Source organism: Acomys minous, assembly GCF_964271855.1.
Source record: "Acomys minous genome assembly, chromosome: 15".
Classification (NCBI taxonomy): domain Eukaryota; kingdom Metazoa; phylum Chordata; class Mammalia; order Rodentia; family Muridae; genus Acomys; species Acomys minous.
Genome location: NC_140497.1, coordinates 21,961,100 through 21,979,536, shown reverse-complemented (window position 1 = coordinate 21,979,536; position 18,437 = coordinate 21,961,100). Strand labels below are relative to the sequence as shown.

The 18,437-nt window shown below is 41.3% G+C and overlaps 1 protein-coding gene across 7 annotated transcripts in view; it reads left to right on the top strand.

Moving 5' to 3' along the window:
* The window catches only part of NRG1 (neuregulin 1), a 199,543-nt gene extending 187,322 nt beyond the window's left edge, over nt 1-12,221 (top strand). For all 7 annotated transcript variants that reach the window (XM_084760653.1, XM_084760652.1, XM_084760650.1 and 4 more), the window contains 3 exons: nt 473-603; nt 1,397-1,603; nt 4,185-12,221. In XM_084760653.1, coding sequence (XP_084616779.1) covers nt 473-603; nt 1,397-1,603; nt 4,185-4,839 — 993 coding nt within the window. In that variant the 3' untranslated portion in view covers nt 4,840-12,221. The remainder of the gene's footprint in view (nt 1-472; nt 604-1,396; nt 1,604-4,184) is intronic.
* The last annotated feature ends 6,216 nt before the right edge of the window (nt 12,222-18,437 follow it).

Here is an 18,437-nt window from a genome sequence, read left to right as displayed (position 1 = left end):
TTGCTCAGCAAGTTAAAATCTTCAGTAATATCAGTAGGGTCAGCCTAAGCACTATGAACTTCAAAGAGAAGGATCCAAAAACTAAAAATTCCCATTTTTTTCTAGTGACATGAAATTTGAAACAAATCAGACTACGTGTACATTGTCTTCCTCAGCTATCACTTACTCTTCTTGGCCTGGACAAGTGGAGACAAAAATAATACTGGATCGAGTGCTTGTGACATTTCTGTTCTCTGTTGGAAATGAGAGGAATGAAGTTGAGGTTTTAGGACCTGTCTCGTACAGACAATCAGAAAGGAATTTATTCAGTCGTTGTGTCTAACTTCAGTGCTGGAGTGGCCAGAAAGGGTTTGCCTTGCTGTCTCCCAGCTGAGATGACAGATAGGAGCTTGGGCATACACATGAGGACCAATTAGTGTATTCGTGTTTTGACTTACATGAGCCTTCAAGTTGTGTCTCTTTGATTTTCCAGCAATACGTATCTAAAAACGTCATCTCCAGTGAGCATATCATTGAAAGAGAAGCGGAGACATCCTTTTCCACCAGTCATTACACGTCCACTGCTCATCACTCCACAACTGTCACCCAAACTCCTAGTCACAGGTACGAGGGGAGAAAAAAAAAATTCCTAAGAATAACTTCTTTTGTTCATTACCTTTTCCTACCAATTCCTAACAAACACCCGAGAAGAGAGCTAAACACAGTAAAATGTACTGACTTTGAACATTAATAAATTTCAGATATGGAGGGGTTTTTTTGTTTGGGGTGTGTGTGTGTGTGTGTGTGTGTGTGTGTGTGTGTGTGTGTGTGTGTGTGTGTGTGTATGTTTTACTTTGGAAGCCTAAGCCTAATTAAAAACCATTAAAATGATAAGCACTACCTTATAGGCTTGCTGTTCCTTAGTCTAGAAATTGTTTTGGTCTGTGCTCAGCTGCTTACTGAGTTGCTACTCACTGGGTTGGCAGTGGGGAATCTGTCTAGAGTCTGCGTGCTGCTTAGAAGGTTGTTTCTACAGCTTAGACTGCTGTGGGAAATGCTGCCTAGAAATGCCTACGTAGGTGAACGCTCCATTCTTGGAGTCCCTGATGATCTCATATAAGCTGTACTCACTCTACCAAGCACAGCACCTGGCTTTCAGGCCCAATGCACACAGCAATGCCTTTGTTTAGCCCAGACACATTCATTTATGGATTGAATGAACAAATGAATAAACCATGTGTTCACAAATCCTACATGAATCAAGGTTCTCTTTACATTAGAGATCATTGTATCAATTCTGGGTTCCTAATGTATCGATAACTTGAAGTATTTGCCAGAATCACTTTTGATCTTTGCCATTTTCTCGTATAATTAAGACAGCCTAACTCCCTGCCTCTTCTGTTTCCCCTCTACCCAGCTGGAGTAACGGGCACACGGAAAGCATCATTTCAGAAAGCCACTCTGTAATCATGATGTCATCAGTAGAAAACAGTAGGCACAGCAGCCCAGCTGGGGGCCCACGAGGACGTCTACATGGCCTGGGAGGCCCTCGCGAATGTAACAGCTTCCTCAGGCATGCCAGAGAAACCCCTGACTCGTACCGAGACTCTCCTCATAGCGAAAGGTAAAACTGAAGGGCAAAGCTATCATGGAGGAGAACCTCACTCAGTGAGAGAATCCCATGAGCACCTGCGGTCTCACCTAAGGAAATCCATCCTTATGTCAGGGGTGTCATCTGTTCCCTGATGCTCCTAATTGATGAAAGCGTCCTCTTATTTGGCTGAACTCTTTTCTCCTGAGCTTCTCCCATCATCCCAGTGGCTGACAGGCAACCAACTCCTAAAGAGCAGGAGTTATGTGATGTGGAAGGTACAGCCGACTTGGAGTTCTCAGACCTGACCATAGATCCAGACTCACTGGGGTCTTACTTTCTTCAGGTGTAATATTTTCAGGACCCTCATGTAATTCTGATGGGCCAGTTGTCCCTACTCTACCTCGATGCTTGATCTGCCCTCATGTTCTCATGCACTACCTGCCCTACCTCTAGCTTCAGTTAAGTCAAGGGCTGTGTCATCGCTGATGGTCCTTAAGGGGACACCGCCTTGTATTTTACCACACTGTATCCCTTTTTATGAAATCTCAAGACGTGATGGATAAATAAAGGTCTTGTGCAACAAGCCTGCCAGATCTTAGAGGTGATTTTCAAAGCAGATACTGCCTCCAATATTACCACTAATTTCAGGACGTTTACACTTACATTGGGGGAAAATCCAGTTTGGGTTGGAGGAGTAATGGCAAACACAAACTAAGGAGTGGAAGAAGAGGTATTGAATAGGAGTACTGAACTTGGATACTCTCTTTATCCGTTTTCACCTATGCTAGGTGAAAGTCATGACCCGCTGCATCTTCAGCCTATCTGCAAGCTGTTTTACCTGTTGGTTTTCCAACACAGTTTATTTTCTTATTGTTATCTCAGTCTAGTCTCTTTCCATTGATAAAGGGTTGATGTGATGCCAAAACCATATGGATTTTTGCAGTTACACGGGTGGAAAGTATAGCAAAGAACCCATCAGGGCCTTTCCCCTTGTCCCCAAAGCAGTTTCAGAAGAGGACAGAATTTATGAAGTTAATATTCTCTTTATAATATATCTGTGGAAGCATATGGTTTAAAAATGGCTTAGAGCATTAATCCCACATAACATTTTTTTGCATATTGAAGTCAGCCCCCTTAAAACATGCAGAGAAGGTAGGGGGAAATTTCTCTTCATTGCCATTGTTTGTCTTTGATGGTTGTGTCTGTCAGAGTAGGCACCCCGGCATCACCCAGATGCTACCTAGAATTACAAAACAGTCTTGGACTGAAAGATGAAGGGGGTGGTAGGGTCGGGATGGGGGATGAATCACTTGTATGTGTTGGTTGAACTGTGCCTAGTACTTCTCAGAGTGTCTAATTTAGGTGCCCTCAAAAGATGTCGGCAGACTTGGGCTGCAAATGTTTCAAATCCTGAGACACTTTTTCCAATTTTAAACACAGGTGGGTCTCACTTCCATATCACCATGAATCATGGAAGAGTGGGAGACTTACTAGGCTTCCTCTTCCTATGTGCTTGAGTTCAGAGAGCAGTATCCTGTGTCATCACAGGTCACATCAAATTAGACTGTGAATGTTAGTGTAAGGAAGAGTCACTCAGCGCTGTACACCGCCAGCATCATTATCAAAAGCTGAGGAATGTGGCGCAGATTCAGCCCAGAGGACCAGCCTTCGTGTTCTAGGGAAGGCACAGTGCTGCAAAAACAGGCACACAGTGTCTGGACTATAATGGTGGCATTTCCAAACATGGTATGGCATGAGCTACCATGGCACACCCAACCCTTGTGTATGCAAGCTACACGGAAGCTTGCTAGGCATTTGTGAGGATCTTTGCAAGTGTCCCCAGAAGAAACTCAAAAGCTGATGCAGTTTGGGGATTCGGATGAGAGATAGATGGGAGATTGGAATTAGTGTCCACTGTGGTGACGTGAAACCCAATTGTGGTTCCTCCCAGACTTGCCTTTATATTGCTGTACCCTGAAATTGACAGTTGCAAATTGAATGTTAACTGGTAGCATTTCGCGAAAGTTTCAACTTACAAGCACACAAATGTATTACGCTGTTACCAGGAATAAATCTTAAGTTGCTATGCTCTTTTTTTTTTTTTTTTCATAAGACATAACCTTATAGCTGAGCTAAGGAGAAACAAGGCTTACAGATCCAAATGCATGCAGATCCAGCTGTCAGCAACTCATCTTAGCTCCTCTTCCATTCCCCATTTGGGCTTCATTCTCTAAGACCCCTTGGCCTTTAGGAAGGTATAGTATTTAAGAATACTTCTTTCCCTTCTCAGTCCCCAAGTCTTGGTCTCTATAAGCTGAGAGGTTCTTGGGAGCCCCTTTTCTTGACTCCCATACTTTTATTTAAATCCACAACGAGACAGAAACTCTCAAAAGCTTTAATGAGCTAGATGATTTAGCCAACCGTTGCATGATTCCTCCAAGGAAACTCTTGGCCTTATAATGATAGGCTCCAAGGGTGCTGAACTTCCTAGTGTATCCAATGGTGACTGTTCTCTCACTGTGTCCCATGGTGAACTCTGTCCCCTGCCCCTCCCCGCCCAACACTCCTCTTATTCCACCACACTCATGTGGGGTCTTCTGTGCTCACACAGGTATGTATCAGCCATGACCACCCCGGCTCGTATGTCACCTGTAGATTTCCACACGCCAAGCTCCCCTAAATCGCCCCCTTCGGAAATGTCTCCACCCGTTTCCAGCATGACGGTGTCCATGCCCTCCATGGCAGTCAGCCCCTTTGTGGAAGAAGAGAGGCCTCTGCTTCTTGTGACACCACCAAGGCTACGGGAGAAGAAGTATGACCACCATCCCCAGCAACTCAACGCCTTTCATCACAACCCTGCCCATCAGAGTGCCAGCCTACCCCCTAGCCCTTTGAGGATAGTGGAGGATGAGGAGTATGAAACGACCCAGGAGTATGAGCCAATTCAAGAGCCTGTTAAGAAACTCACCAACAGCCGGCGGCCCAAAAGAACCAAGCCCAATGGCCACATTGCCAATAGGTTGGAAATGGAGAACAACACAAGTTCTGTGAGCAGTAACTCAGAGAGTGAAACAGAAGATGAAAGAGTCGGTGAAGACACACCATTCCTGGGCATACAGAACCCCCTGGCAGCCAGTCTTGAGGTAGCCCCTGCCTTCCGTCTGGCTGATAGCAGGACTAACCCAGCAGGCCGCTTCTCCACACAGGAAGAATTACAGGCCAGGCTGTCTAGTGTAATCGCTAACCAAGACCCTATTGCTGTATAAAACCTAAATAAACACATAGATTCACCTGTAAAACTTTATTTTATATAATAAAGTATTTCACCTTAAATTAAACAATTTATTTTATTTTAGCAGTTCTGCAAATAGAAAACAGGAAGAAAAAAACTTTTATAAATTAAATATATGTATGTAAAAATGTGTTATGTGCCATATGTAGCAATTTTTTACAGTATTTCAAAAACGAGAAAGATATCAATGGTGCCTTTATGTTATGTTATGTCGAGAGCAAGTTTTATACAGTTACAGTGATTGCGTTTCCACAGTATTTTCAGCAAAACCTCCCATATATTCAGTTTTTGCTGGCTTCTTGTGCATTGCATTATGATGTTGACTGGATGTATGGTTTGCAAGGCTAGCAGCTGTCCCTCTCTTTGCTTCCAGTAGCACCCAACCAGGACTGTCTTGAAATGGCACACCCATCCAAATACTCTTCTATTTTGTATGAAGTTTTCTTTGCTTCCCCAATATGAAATGAGTTCTCTTTACTCTGTCAGCCAAAGGTTTGCTTCATTGGGCTCTGAGATAATAGTAGACCCAACAGCATGCTACTATTACATATAGCAGGAAACTGCACTAAGTAATGTTAAATATTAGGAAGAAAGTAATACTGCGACTTTTAAAACAAACTATATTATTAATCAGAAGACAGCTTGCTCTTGCTAAAGGGAGCTACCATTGACTATAATTTTAACTTTTTAATTATTGTTGTTCTTGAAAAAGAGTAATAGCTTTGAGTACAGCTTAGAAATGGTTCCGGCTTGCTATCAGGATAAATCTATCAACTTAGAAAGGACTCAATTTCATGTTCTCTCTGGGGGGAATGATCCAGAAGCTCATCTGTTGACCAACCAACCACAGCTGCTAAAGGTGCAATCCTTTCTGAAATATTTTTTTAAACTGACTGGTTGTACCTTCTTCTTGGCTCCAGAAGAGGCACATCGTGTCATGAAACCTCAGCCCCAAGAGTACCCTCAGCCATCTGTCCAAACCACTTGTAGAGTACAATGTCCCTGTGGTACATGGCAGTGACTTGGCCATTGCAGGAAAATATTCCACTGGTAGAGTGTTTAGAAGGAGTGAGTGTGTAGAAGTCACAAGGGGAAAGCAGCTATCTCACCTAATTGGCATCTTAATGTTCAGTTGGCCACTCCTTTGTCCTTATGTTTCTCTTGTGTTCAACATTGCCTTGAGTAAGTCATAACTATGCATGAAGATTTTGGGGTGGGGAGGAATGGCCAATGTGCATGTGATTTGTGATTAGCAAGAACTTTCCACAGTGATGCCTCACTAGGGAATGTCAATAGCATTGGGAAGATTGCACCTTTTCTTGCAGAAGTGACCCCCACCTGTGGACTGATCTCTCTCCATAAAAAGCCTGTATCTTCCACGTCTCCTCTCTAAGTAATTTTTCCCGTACTGTCTCAAAAGCAGGACTAAGACTGGTTTAAATTTTGTATGTTCTCTTGTGATTGTAAAGCCAATGAATGCTAATAGTTATTAATATATGAACAACTGCTAATACAGGGGAGAAAAAGAAAAGTGGGCAAAAAATAACCCCTCAGAATCTTTTGTATTCTCTGCCTGCTATCTGTCAATCAAGACCAGAGTTTCCTGAATTTCTAAGTAGGCTCTTAGGAGTTACATAGCAAAATGGAAAACAGTTGGGCAGGAGATTGATAAAGTTGATGGCAATTATTGTTTCTTGTTCCCAGTAGAACCAAATCTATTTTCTTTACCATGTCTTTGTTATAAGTCAAAGGAAGTAATTACACACAAATAGGTCTTAGAAGAACACTGTAGGCTGGCCACAAGTCCAATTGTTATGCTCCATGTTTCTGAGAGATACTTGCCTGTAGGCTCTTGGAGTTACTCTTAGTATTTGATGTCTCACATTTCTCGTCATTGCTCAAAGGACAGTTTCTCTGTGCTCCTAGTGTTGTCCTCGTTTGCTTTTTAGCCATTATGGTGGAGCCCCTGCTGGTGAAACCTTTGCACTGGCTTCCCAGCGCTGCAGAGAGCAGTCAGTTCACCACAGGGAGGAAAACTCAGCAAGCTTGAAGATGTTCTCTCAGCTGCTTAACGTTGATATGGAAGGCCCTGACTCACCTATCATTCAATAACTGATTTCTTAAAACTCAGTTCTAGATTTTTTCATCACCAAGATATTGAAAAAGTCTCTTTTGAGAAATAGACTCCCAGTAAGAACATTTATTTTTAAAAGGCAGCATAAATTTTCAAATTGCAAATATATGTAATTTTTTTCTTCTATGATTTATCTGTCAATCCACACTTATCATATTAGTTGATAAAGCCTTTCCCCCAAGAGAACAAAGCTTTCATTGAGGAGAAGAGTCACTTGGCTGCTCAGGGTAACCTGTTATAGCCTCTAGATTTATGTTTTATAGATGTCACTACAATGTTTCACTGCCAGGCCTCTCTCAACCATCCTGTTTATGAATCCAGGCAGAGCTGTAGCAATGCAAAGGAATGCACACCTGTGGTCCTGGCACATGTGAAGATGCCTTGCATTTTAAGGGAGCACAAGTTACTCAGAATGTAATAACAAATGTGTTTCCTGGGTCTGAAATCAAAACTACTGAGAGTTAGACAGCAGGGTATAGTAGACACCAAAATCCTTTTTAACTTACTCAAGATTCTTTTTTGTTTTGTTCTGTTTTGTTTTGTTCATCTTTCCCCACCTTTCATCCCCCTACCCTTAAGAGTGCCTGGTGGACAGCCCTCTGCTCTCTACAAAATGGTCCTCCATGTAAGAGAGAATGTATCTCAAGCAGCAATATGCCATCTCTTTCTTGTTTCTGTGTGATTGTCAATGTAGGTAGAGTCTATCCAGGGTAACTTTCTCTGATTCTATTTCTCTTTTGGCCTGATGTTGAAGGTATATGGCTCCTACTAGTGAATAAGGAAGACCTGGCCTTCCCTTTCAGTCCTGCCTGCATCTCAGCAGCTGCAGAGATTTCTATCCACTAAGATCCCTGAAACACTATGGAGAAATGCAGACAAAAGGAAATGGCCATACATCACAATTTCTATTATATATTCTTTTGTAAATACACATTGTATAGTACTTGGACATTTTCTTAAGTCATTTACTGTCTTTATGAGTTAATGTTAGGTTTTACTCTCTAAACTTACTGTATAACATTGTAAATAACATGTCCTTTATTATTTATATTTAAGCATCTAACATAGAGAATTGTTTTCATATAAGTTTAAGACAAATGTTTAAAATATATGTTTTTTCTTTGCTTTAAAATTATGTACCTTTTCTTTTTTTCACTTTTAAGAATAATTTATTGTTCAGGAGAAAGAATATATATGTAATTGAAACTATTTGAAGAATGCACATTTGAAGGCCATGAGGTACTGATAAACTAAAGAATTTATTATCTCAAATACTAAGCAATAAGTAATTGTGATTTATTTAAAGTTTTGTTCATTTCCCAAGAAAGTCATACTGCAATAAAAATGCTACTCTGTGGAGAGATGGGTGTGTTGCTCAGCAGACTAACATTGCAGTCTGTTTGAGTAGCACTTTTCATCTTGCCATGACAGCTATGCTATCTAGGACTGTGCTTCATGGACCCCATGATCATGTTGTCTCTGTTGCTCTTGCCACATTGCCCATCCTTGAGTCTTCTTCCTCTTGACTCTGTTTACTGCTTCACTCCTTGCTGTAGGAAACACATAATCAAGCAATAGGATGCTCCATTTCATAGCCTCCAAAACTCCATTCACAAAGACATCAGAGGGAAACATGGCATAATTTTCTGGATCCTGATGGTTGATATATTCTGCGGTGACATCAAGAAACTTACTCAGATTAATGGCAATGACTATGTGCCAATACTATGCAATCTTAAAAGAGTGGGAAAAGCTACCATGGTTCAAATGGTCCAATGGCCACAGTAGCCTCAAAGACATCTATGCTAAACTTCCCTATAATGTCTTTAAATTTATACCCCACCATGCACATCATTTTATAAGAAGGCTAGGGAGCAATGACTTTAACTCTCATCACTCTCTCAATAAAACAAATCAAACCGATGCCCAAAAGTACTGCTCAGGGAGGGGCCTATGCACGAAATATTCCTCACATTCTAAGACTCATCATAGAATGAAGATAGTGCTTTTTTATTAAATTAATCTTATGAAGCCATATTTTAATGAATAGATATTTTGTGTGTAATTTTCTATATATTTAAACCATTCTACTCATTATCTCAGATAGAAATGGAGAGCATTTGAAGATTGTGTAATAAGTCCGCCTGCTTTAGAGTTTGAGCATATCCTGAGATTTCCCATCAAAGTTCACTTCCACACCCATAGTAGTGCCGCTAACGCCATCCCAAGCAGTCTAGATGTCCAGGAGACTTAATGTTCTGAAGCCACAGAGTGAATGCATTTGTCCACTGGTCAGTCATTCAGTCAGCAGGCCAAGCATCAGATCAGAAAATGGAAGAATATTTAAGTTAGAATGTGGAACCCTTTCCTTGGTTTGTACTGTAAAATTGCCAATCCCACGCCCAAACTAAAAGCTGTACATGAGAATATCACTAACTTAAGAGACACTTAGTCACCTAAGTGATCAGGCCATTTCAGGCAGGAGAATATATGAAGGAAGGTAGTGTAGAAAAATAAAAGAAAAGGAAAACTCCCGTCTGGTCAAATAAGAGTCTAGATAATTACTTTTATTCTCCAGTTGGGCTTGACTCTTAAGAGACAAATCTAGGACAGTTCTGCAAACTAGGAAGACATCTGTTTTCCCCAACCAGTTTGCAGAAGTTTCTCTTCTCTGCTTCAGTGATGAATCATCAAAGGCTTAGTGTCAAAGATTTGGAGATAAGTCACCCTGGGCTGCAATCACCCTGGGATGATGGAAGGGACAGAGCAGCAGTTGATCTTTGCCTCATGCTGCACCCTCTATGGGTAGGGATACATTAAAAATAACTTGTCAAAATTATTACTCCGAAAGATTAATTTGGTGGGAACAGAGAGCTTTGTACCTATGAGGGGAAACCTTTCAGTTGGTTTACAAAGCTGCATATTGTACCCTAGAAGGTAGTTGTTCCGAGGGCGGTGCATGCGCTGTACATATCTGTAGGCCTTACTGATAACCCCCCCTGCAACTTTTGCACCTCTATGGTTAGTCATTGGTTTTTAACTGTGCTTGAACTTAAAAGTATAGCTACTGTAGGTAAAGGATTTTGTTACTATCAAATATCACGGCCAACCTCTTTTTTATAGTAAAAACGAGAGACAGAAAATAGAGTGACAATTCAACCCAAGGATCTTTTTCTAAACTTTCTCTTTCAAATGGCCTTATGGGAACATAAATTTATGGAAGAAAAGATATCTCTGCCCACTAATCTATGTTTCCAACAAGGCTAAAGAATGAAACATCTTTAATGTCTTATGTACAAATTTACTCACATATAAGAATTAAAGTACTATATATCAGTATTTTACACTTTTTATAACTTAAAATGCCCTGTGTTTTTTTTTTCTTCATACTAGAAAACAATGGTGAAAATAGGTGCAGGAAAGTTAATAGTCATTCTCAGAGCAATGTGTCTACTGATCCATTGTGTCTACTGACCCATTGTATCTACTGAGTTACAGAGCATTGTATCTACTGATACTTTGTATCTACTAAGCCACAGAGCAATGTATCTACTGATACATTGTATCTGGTGAGGGATAGATACGTTGTTAAGACCTAATTTCTCTCAGTTCTTCCCCTGGCACTAGCCTAAGTATGACGAACATTTCCATTTCCAGGTCTCTTAGCATAGTATGAGTTATATTTAAATAAGCTCTTATTTTGGAGGAATGAGCCTTCCTGCCTTTGGTTTGCAGATATTCTGGGACCCAGTTTGTTTAGTGTAGCAAGTCTTTGCATCTTCCCTAACCTCAGCTTTCTAAGAAATGCAAGTAGAGCCATGAGGGTGAATTTAAAAGTCTGATCTGTAGGTGGAGAATTCTAATAGAAGAAAAGGTCTTTTGTGTTAAGAATAATGACCCGGCCACTGAACCTTTGTGAACTTAGGCGGTTTCTTCCTGTTGCCTTCCTTATCCACAAGACTGTGAGGTTTAAACTGGAGACCATGTAAGGAAAGCAGTAGCTGTTTAGTATAAAGTAGCTATTCAGCTTCAGGAGCTTCCTTTTACTCCTTCTCCAGATGCTTACCTTTGGAGATCTAAGTTTCTCAGTTTCAAATAAGGTATTCTACATTGCACGAGCTGAGCAGACAAACCGTTTCACCAATCCCCTGTCAATAAGAGAATGCTTGTCTAGCAACAAACAGTTGTTGGGAAGCAACATCACCAAATAACACTTAAGGTAACAGTTTTAGAAACGAAAATATTTGTGTATTTTATAACTAGTTTGCTTCTTGTGTACCCATGTCACACCATATCTATTCATTAATTTTTAATGGATTGTGATAATCTGAGTATAAATTCACAGAAGATTAACAAAACTTGACTCATTGTGTAGCTTTTATAATTCTACCTTCAAACTTCATTGTAAACATCTAATAGAACAATCAGAAACTCCTTGACCCTGCAAAACATCTGATCTAATACACCCATTGGCCTTAATTCTATGGACAATGTTCACATATAGTCTATTTCTCAGAAAAAAATATAATCCCAGGCAAGGCCTCCAGGGTAACAAAGCTAAGGGAGTAGAGTCTCAGATTAATACCAAACTCACATATCTTTGTGGATGTCCATACCCACCCTGTTATATATCCAACAATTCTTTAAGGCTTGACTTACTCTTTACTCCATGCATAAAATGGGAACCTTTTCTCATCTATATAATGCAGTTAATAATGTGTAGACTTAAGCTGTTTGAATTCAGTCTTTCAAAACTTAGTCCTGCAAAAGTGGTAGCTGATTTAGGCTCAAGATATCAATCATTGCACTTGCAAATACACATTGTTAATAGCAGTGGAGTCCGACATAACTGTTCACATATAATCATCCCTTTAAATGAAACATTTTTTAAATTGAGAACAATTGTTAACTCTAGTTTAATCTCTCTCACACACACACATACACACACACACACACACACAAAACAATGCAAAGAAGTATTTTCTTGTTTTTTAAAAAAGAATCTTTTAGGTAGACACTTTGTGCCTCTGATCATTAGCATCATGAAGTGAGCAGACATTCTTTGCCACTGACTTTCCTTCTAAAGTGAGGAGGATCTTCCAAGCTCTCTAGATCTCTGCCAGGTAGGTCTCTGGAAATTTCCACTACTGTGGTTGTCCAGATTCCTGTGGTCCCTTGGAGTGGAGCCTACAGTGAGCTTTTTATCCTTTTCTAGGAAGAGGCTTCATTGGGATATCCATTGCAGCTAGTAAGGTCTCCAAACTCTTTAAGTCCCAAGCTCTCCACCATGAAGAACAAGGAGGAGAGTGCTGCATAGGACAGCTCACATCTCTGTTCACCGCACCCTTCTTGTTGGAAGCTGATGCTGATGCACTCACAGAGGAATCCCAGCACAGCCCCAGGCTCCCCTCTCTATTCTCCCCAGTGTCTCCCTTCACTCATTTCAAAACACAAACATGCTGCTTATGTTGAAGGATCATTGCAGATTGTACACCCATACCAACTTCCACGCTGTTCCTCATAAAGATGTGTAAATAGTATGCGTCCATTAAACTCAAGTCATAAAACTATACAACCTTCATACCTTGGTCAAAAACCTTAGCAAAGTTTGGATTCAAAGAGTATTGTTTTTTAACTAGGATGCCTTCCTTAGTAGGCCTTTGGGAAAGTTTTAGGCCTGGTGGTGTGACATTTTTTTCCATTACTAGGCCACAGACTTCTCTCACTTATGAAAAGATAGTAGTTTCACCACTCATTGAAGAGAGCGCTCTGTGAGGAGTTGGGTGTCTAGACAGGAATTAGGGGTAACATGATCATTTTCTTCCTGTGAAGATGTTGACATGGAGATGCAGGGTTTCTCTCAGGTTAAAACCACGTCAGTTATCATCAAAGAAGCAACTACTGTTGGGAAATGTCCCCACATTTTGTTAGTAGAAGCACCTGACATCCACAGACTAGAAGCCACACTGGGACACTAGTCTACGTGTCTCCCTTCACATCAACTGGGTGACAGATGACTGTCAAATCTTTCTCCTCCACAACTTTGCTTCTTTCCTTCATTTCTTGCTCTCGTCCTCTGCCACAGGGTCCCCAGCACCCTGACTGACCTGCATCATCTGTTCCCTTGGGTCACCCTTCATGATCTGATGGTGAATCCTAACTCTCACATCTTAGCAGGCTAGACTACTGGTTAAACCATGGCTCCCCATGGACTAAGCTCCCCAGCCTCACCTAAGAGGTCCTTCAGTCTGATCCTATGAGATGGCCCTAGCTTGTCTCCCATCACATTGTTCATTCCAGCCTTGTGACTTTTCTGTTTCCGAAGTACACCACATTGATGTTACCAAATCCCAGTCATTGGCATCCCAACTCCATATGATTTGCCGTGTACCTCTTGTATTCTTATTTGCGTATTGTTTTTGATTGACTGCATTTTAACTAAAATAAAGTCGTTTCAAATAAAACTTTGTATGGAAGCCGTGAATAGAAAACTGCAATCAATTGCCATCATTACAATAAATTGTAAGATCAAAAATAATAAAAAAAAATGAAACATTCTCTAGTTCCAACAAGGTAGCACTATCTGCCAAAGTCTCAGAAGGCAATGCCTGTTCTCTCTGTTAAAGGGGCCGACCAGCAAGCAGTACAGAGAGGAAAAGGTGTTCAGGAAGCATAGAGAGATTTATTCCTTTAGTTTGTTAAGATTGAGATGGAATTGAAAGCCTTGCCTACTACATGACCTCAATGAGATTTTCAAATGCACTAGTTGAGTAAAACATGACCATCTTACACAAGTAAATGGAAATTATAACCTAAGGTAGACTTGCAAGGACTGTTACCAGAGATGTAGTCTGGGTGAGTCAATTTCCCTATTAGACCAGATATAACAAGTTGCAAGGAAGTGGATGATACAGTGCTATTGCCATATAAAATTTAATCTGGAAGTGAAGTTTTCTTTACTGATCAAAAAAGTTAATCTGTCAATTTGTCTAATCAAAAGGAAAACCTTTTCTATGTTCAGTCCGGTGATTCCAGTGTCACCTGTAATGTTAGTAATAGAGAGACTGAAGGGATAAAACCACATAGTTACTTAAACTTTACCAGCTAATGAACAAACCCCAATGACAGGGCTGCCTCTGGCTGGCTGGACTTTCATACAACTTTAAACTTCAAAAGTTGTATTGGGAAGGACAGCTTTTTTTTTCTCTCCTTCAAGATAGGGTGTTTCTGTGTAGCCTTGGCTGCCCTGGACTCACTTTGCAGACCAGGATGGCCTTGAACTCACAGATACCTGCCTTCCTCTGCCTCCCAAGTGCTGGGATTACAAGAGTGCCCCAAATGCCTAGCTGATAGTGCTTTTTTTTTTTTTTTTGGTTTTTCGAGACAGGGTTTTTCTGTGTAGCCTTGGCTATCCTGAACTCACTTTGTAGACCAGGCTGGCCTTGAACTCACAGTGATCCACCTGCCTCTGCTTCCCAAGTGCTGGGATTAAAGGCGTGCGCCACCATGCTCGGCTTGACAGTGCTTTTTGAATATGTTATTTCATCACAATGTGTGGAGTCAGTAACACCAGCGACCTCTCCAGACTCTGTGGCTATCAGTTATGGCATTCGTACACTGGTGCATGGAAGTGCCAGCATCAGCATCCTGGAGGGAAGGCACCACATTATTCTCCTGCACAGATTCCCATCTAAAAATGCACCAGTTACAAGAATAAATTAATAAAAAATAAAATAAAAATGCACCAGTCAGCCATACAGATTCTGAGATATGAACACCCTGGTATCTTGTAAATGTCTAAGCCCATGAGGCCAAACTGTCTGTGCTCCAAGACTGGGCAGTGGTTTGTTTTCTTTTAAACCAATGTCTGCCACTGTGACGGTGCATGCTTTTGATTGCTAAGGACTGTTAGATCCCAGCAGGCCTGAGCTACACTGGGAAAGCCAGGGTTACACTCCCCCCACCCCACCCCACCCACCTCATCACAATAAAACAATAGCTAGAAGCCAGAAGTCCAAACAAATCACATAGATGTTTAGAGTACTTACCTTTGAAGTCACAACTTAAGACCACATCACCATTTTTCCTTCTCACAACCCTCAAGCCCATCAAAATGTGGGCCTGGAAAGAGAATCTGGCAGCTTTCAGTATTATAGACATCGGAAGTCCAGTGGTTCTCACTCGTTGCCCAGGCTCATTTGTCAGCCTTGCACTCTGAAGTTCACGCTGTAGAACTTTCTCTAGCGTCTGTCTATATTCCTCAAAGGGTAGCTGTGGTGGAAAGAACAGGAGCCCAGATACCACCAAGATCTGGGTGTGCACTTTCCCTTTCTCACATGGGAAATTTCGACCTAGCCCTCTGAGTCTGTGGGAGAAATTAAATGAGATAATTATTGCATGCAAGCTTTAGCAGGCTACGCTATCATCCAGTAGTGTTCAATTAATAGCATGTCTTAGTCAAGGGAGGGCTGAAGATCCAGACAAGGGGATTAAGAGTTCAAAGCCAGCCTGAGCTACATAGTAAAACTATATATACATTCTTTAATCGAAATTTAAACAATCATGTGTTTATATGTCAACAAATGCCCTATGTCTGACAGAGGAAATGGTACAGGTGACTGGTAGAGGCTGCAACCTCCAAGGACAGAATTGTGGCCTCCCACCCACCACTACCTACTCTCCTCACTCAGCTACACCAAAACAGCAGAGAACAAACTTACCAAGAACTGGACTGGCCCAGTGGAACAGGGACTTCTTTTTTTCCCCAAGAAGAAAACAATTTTACAAACTCAGAAATGAAAATGATGATTTGCTCCATCCAATTAACAAGAGCTAATTTAAACTCCCACGCCCATGCATTATGCATAGTCGCCTCCATCACAGGCCCAGCACTTTGGTTCCACTCAAGACTCAGCATTGCTATGAACCCTGTACACAAGCACACTTTCAATTTTAGGATTTGGTTTGCTGGCAGGGCTACAGTGCCCATTCTGAGGAAATTGGTGCTCAGCAAATAATGAGCGGGTTTGCCGATTATAGAGGTTATGGCACAGTGTCCTCCTGCCTTATGGCTTAATTTAATTAGATGTGCTACAGTCATAACTGGGATGTTAACTGCACTCCTATTTGCCCCCTAGTAACTGCAAGAACAGCACAAATACCAGATGTGCTATATAACTCATGGGCCTATGGAGAGTACAGTGCATCCTACTTGTTTTTAGGGCCATTGTGTAAGGTGATTGAGAAGCATCCCTGGGAATTCTGTGCCCACAGGAGCTTTCCAAAATATGCTTACAGAGAAGAAATCAGCAAAACTACTGTCTGACATTGAAATGACTCTGTGGCCACTGGACTTTGAAGACACTGATGGAAGCAGTTAGTGCAGCGGTCTGGGACTTCAATCAGCATGTCTGCCTCCTCCCCAAGCCCCACCTCAGAAGATGCCAGGTTGCCTAGCAGTAGCATCGTCTTGTGGATGGGGCCCAAGCACAAGAGTCAAGATGCTATGATGCTTCCCCTGATAACCCAGGTAGGTAAATCTTCTGTAAGATTTCAGGTGTGCACAAGCACTAAAGATATTATTTTTTTATTAGGGATGTCTCTTTTTTTTGTTATGGTTTCTGTTGCTGTGTCCAAAAACAAGTTGCGGAGGAAAGGATTTATTTGGATCATCCCCCCACATTGTGGTCTATCACTGGGAGAATTTAGGACAGGAACTCAAACAGGGCAGGAATCTGGAGGCAGGAGCTGATGCACAGGCCATAGAAGGATGCTGCTTACTGCCATGCTTGTAGCCTCTTATGGAGGCATTTTCTCAAATTGAGGCTCCCTTCTCTCAGATGACTGTAGATTAGTGATTCTCAACTCTCTTAATGCTGCGAATGACCCTTTAATATAGTTCCATGGTGGTGATCTCTAACCATGAAATTATTTCCTTGCTACTTCGTATCTGTAATTTTGCTACTGTTGTAAATTGTAATGAAAATATCTGATATGCAACTCTTGGGAAGAGTTGTTTGACACCCCTCCTCCCCCAAAGAAATCACAACCCACAGGTTGAGAACCACTGCTCTAGACTACTCTAAATTGTGTTGACATAAAGCTAGCCAGCACAAAAGGATACAAAACTTTCCAGATTTTGCTTTCTGAACATGACAAACCTAGTGTTCTGAAACCATGGGATGTTTAGCGTCTCTGCTCAGGTTTATAGCATGGCATCCTCGTGGGAGCAGAGCGAGTCTCTGGTTCTGACTTACTAGCTGTCTTCAGAAGATGGAGCATTGAGTTGGGCTCCATGATGAAGATTTCCATCATAACATGGACATTAAGGGAGATATAGATAAGCAATAAATGGATGCTCACGCAATTAGTCCAGTCACCTATCTGTTGACAGTGGTATAAGCTGAAGACATTTCTGGAGATCACTCTGGAGATGATGCTCAGTGACACGTGGCTAGTTGGTTCCTGGGACCACGTGCTGCCTGCCGGGTTGTAAATTAAGCACTGGCTACACTCTGAATCCAGGCATAGCCACAACCATATGCTAACGGTCCCTCCAATGTCTCATCATTGACTGTCTGGTTGTCCTTCATGCCTTCTAAAACTGATGCTTATTCATCACATAATATTCATTCTACCATTCAACATACATACACTGAGTGTATGGAATATACACCATACTGTGCTAGAGGCCACTGGTATGAAGAGAAAAGTGCATCTCATTTGAACACATCTAATCCTTCAGAGGGAACACGTTCGGGATTTCAAGAAAAGTGCGTAAACTCCACCAGTGTGAGCAGTTCAACAGAAAAGAACACAGGACTTAGACTCTTTCCTTGTATGTTTACTGCCAATTTTGCCATGTATATATTAGATGAGCCTTGACATAGTATTAAACATCTGGGGACTTCATTTCTTTACCTTAAATAATTCAATAATCTTAAAGAATGTGATCATTTTTATCTGACATATATGGGACTATCTAAATTATCATTTCTTTCAGGGCAATTGCTCATTAATAACTTTAATGGAATTTTAAAGGCAGAGTTACAATGACGTCACAAGAACAATGGACACAGATGCTGCCTAAGAGTAGAGTTGAACTAATCACCCAAAAGAGAATAGGGAATTCCTTTCCAAGGGAAAATGCCCAGAGATGTGACATAACAATGTCTTTTCAACTTGATGTGGAAAGTGAAAACAAATGTGACATTGCAAAGTGGTTTAAAAGATAAGGCTTGTGTAGAGAGCTGCAAGCCAATTTGGGGATAAGGTAATTTGGTAACTGTTAGCAGTGGAGTGAGTTAGTAAGGAAGCTGACATGCTTAGAAATGGGACTTACCCAGTTATTTCTGAGAACCACGGCACAAAGAGAGGAAATGAATGGAAGATAGAGAACACACATCGGTGCTGTAGGTCTGGTGACAAGAAAGAAATGC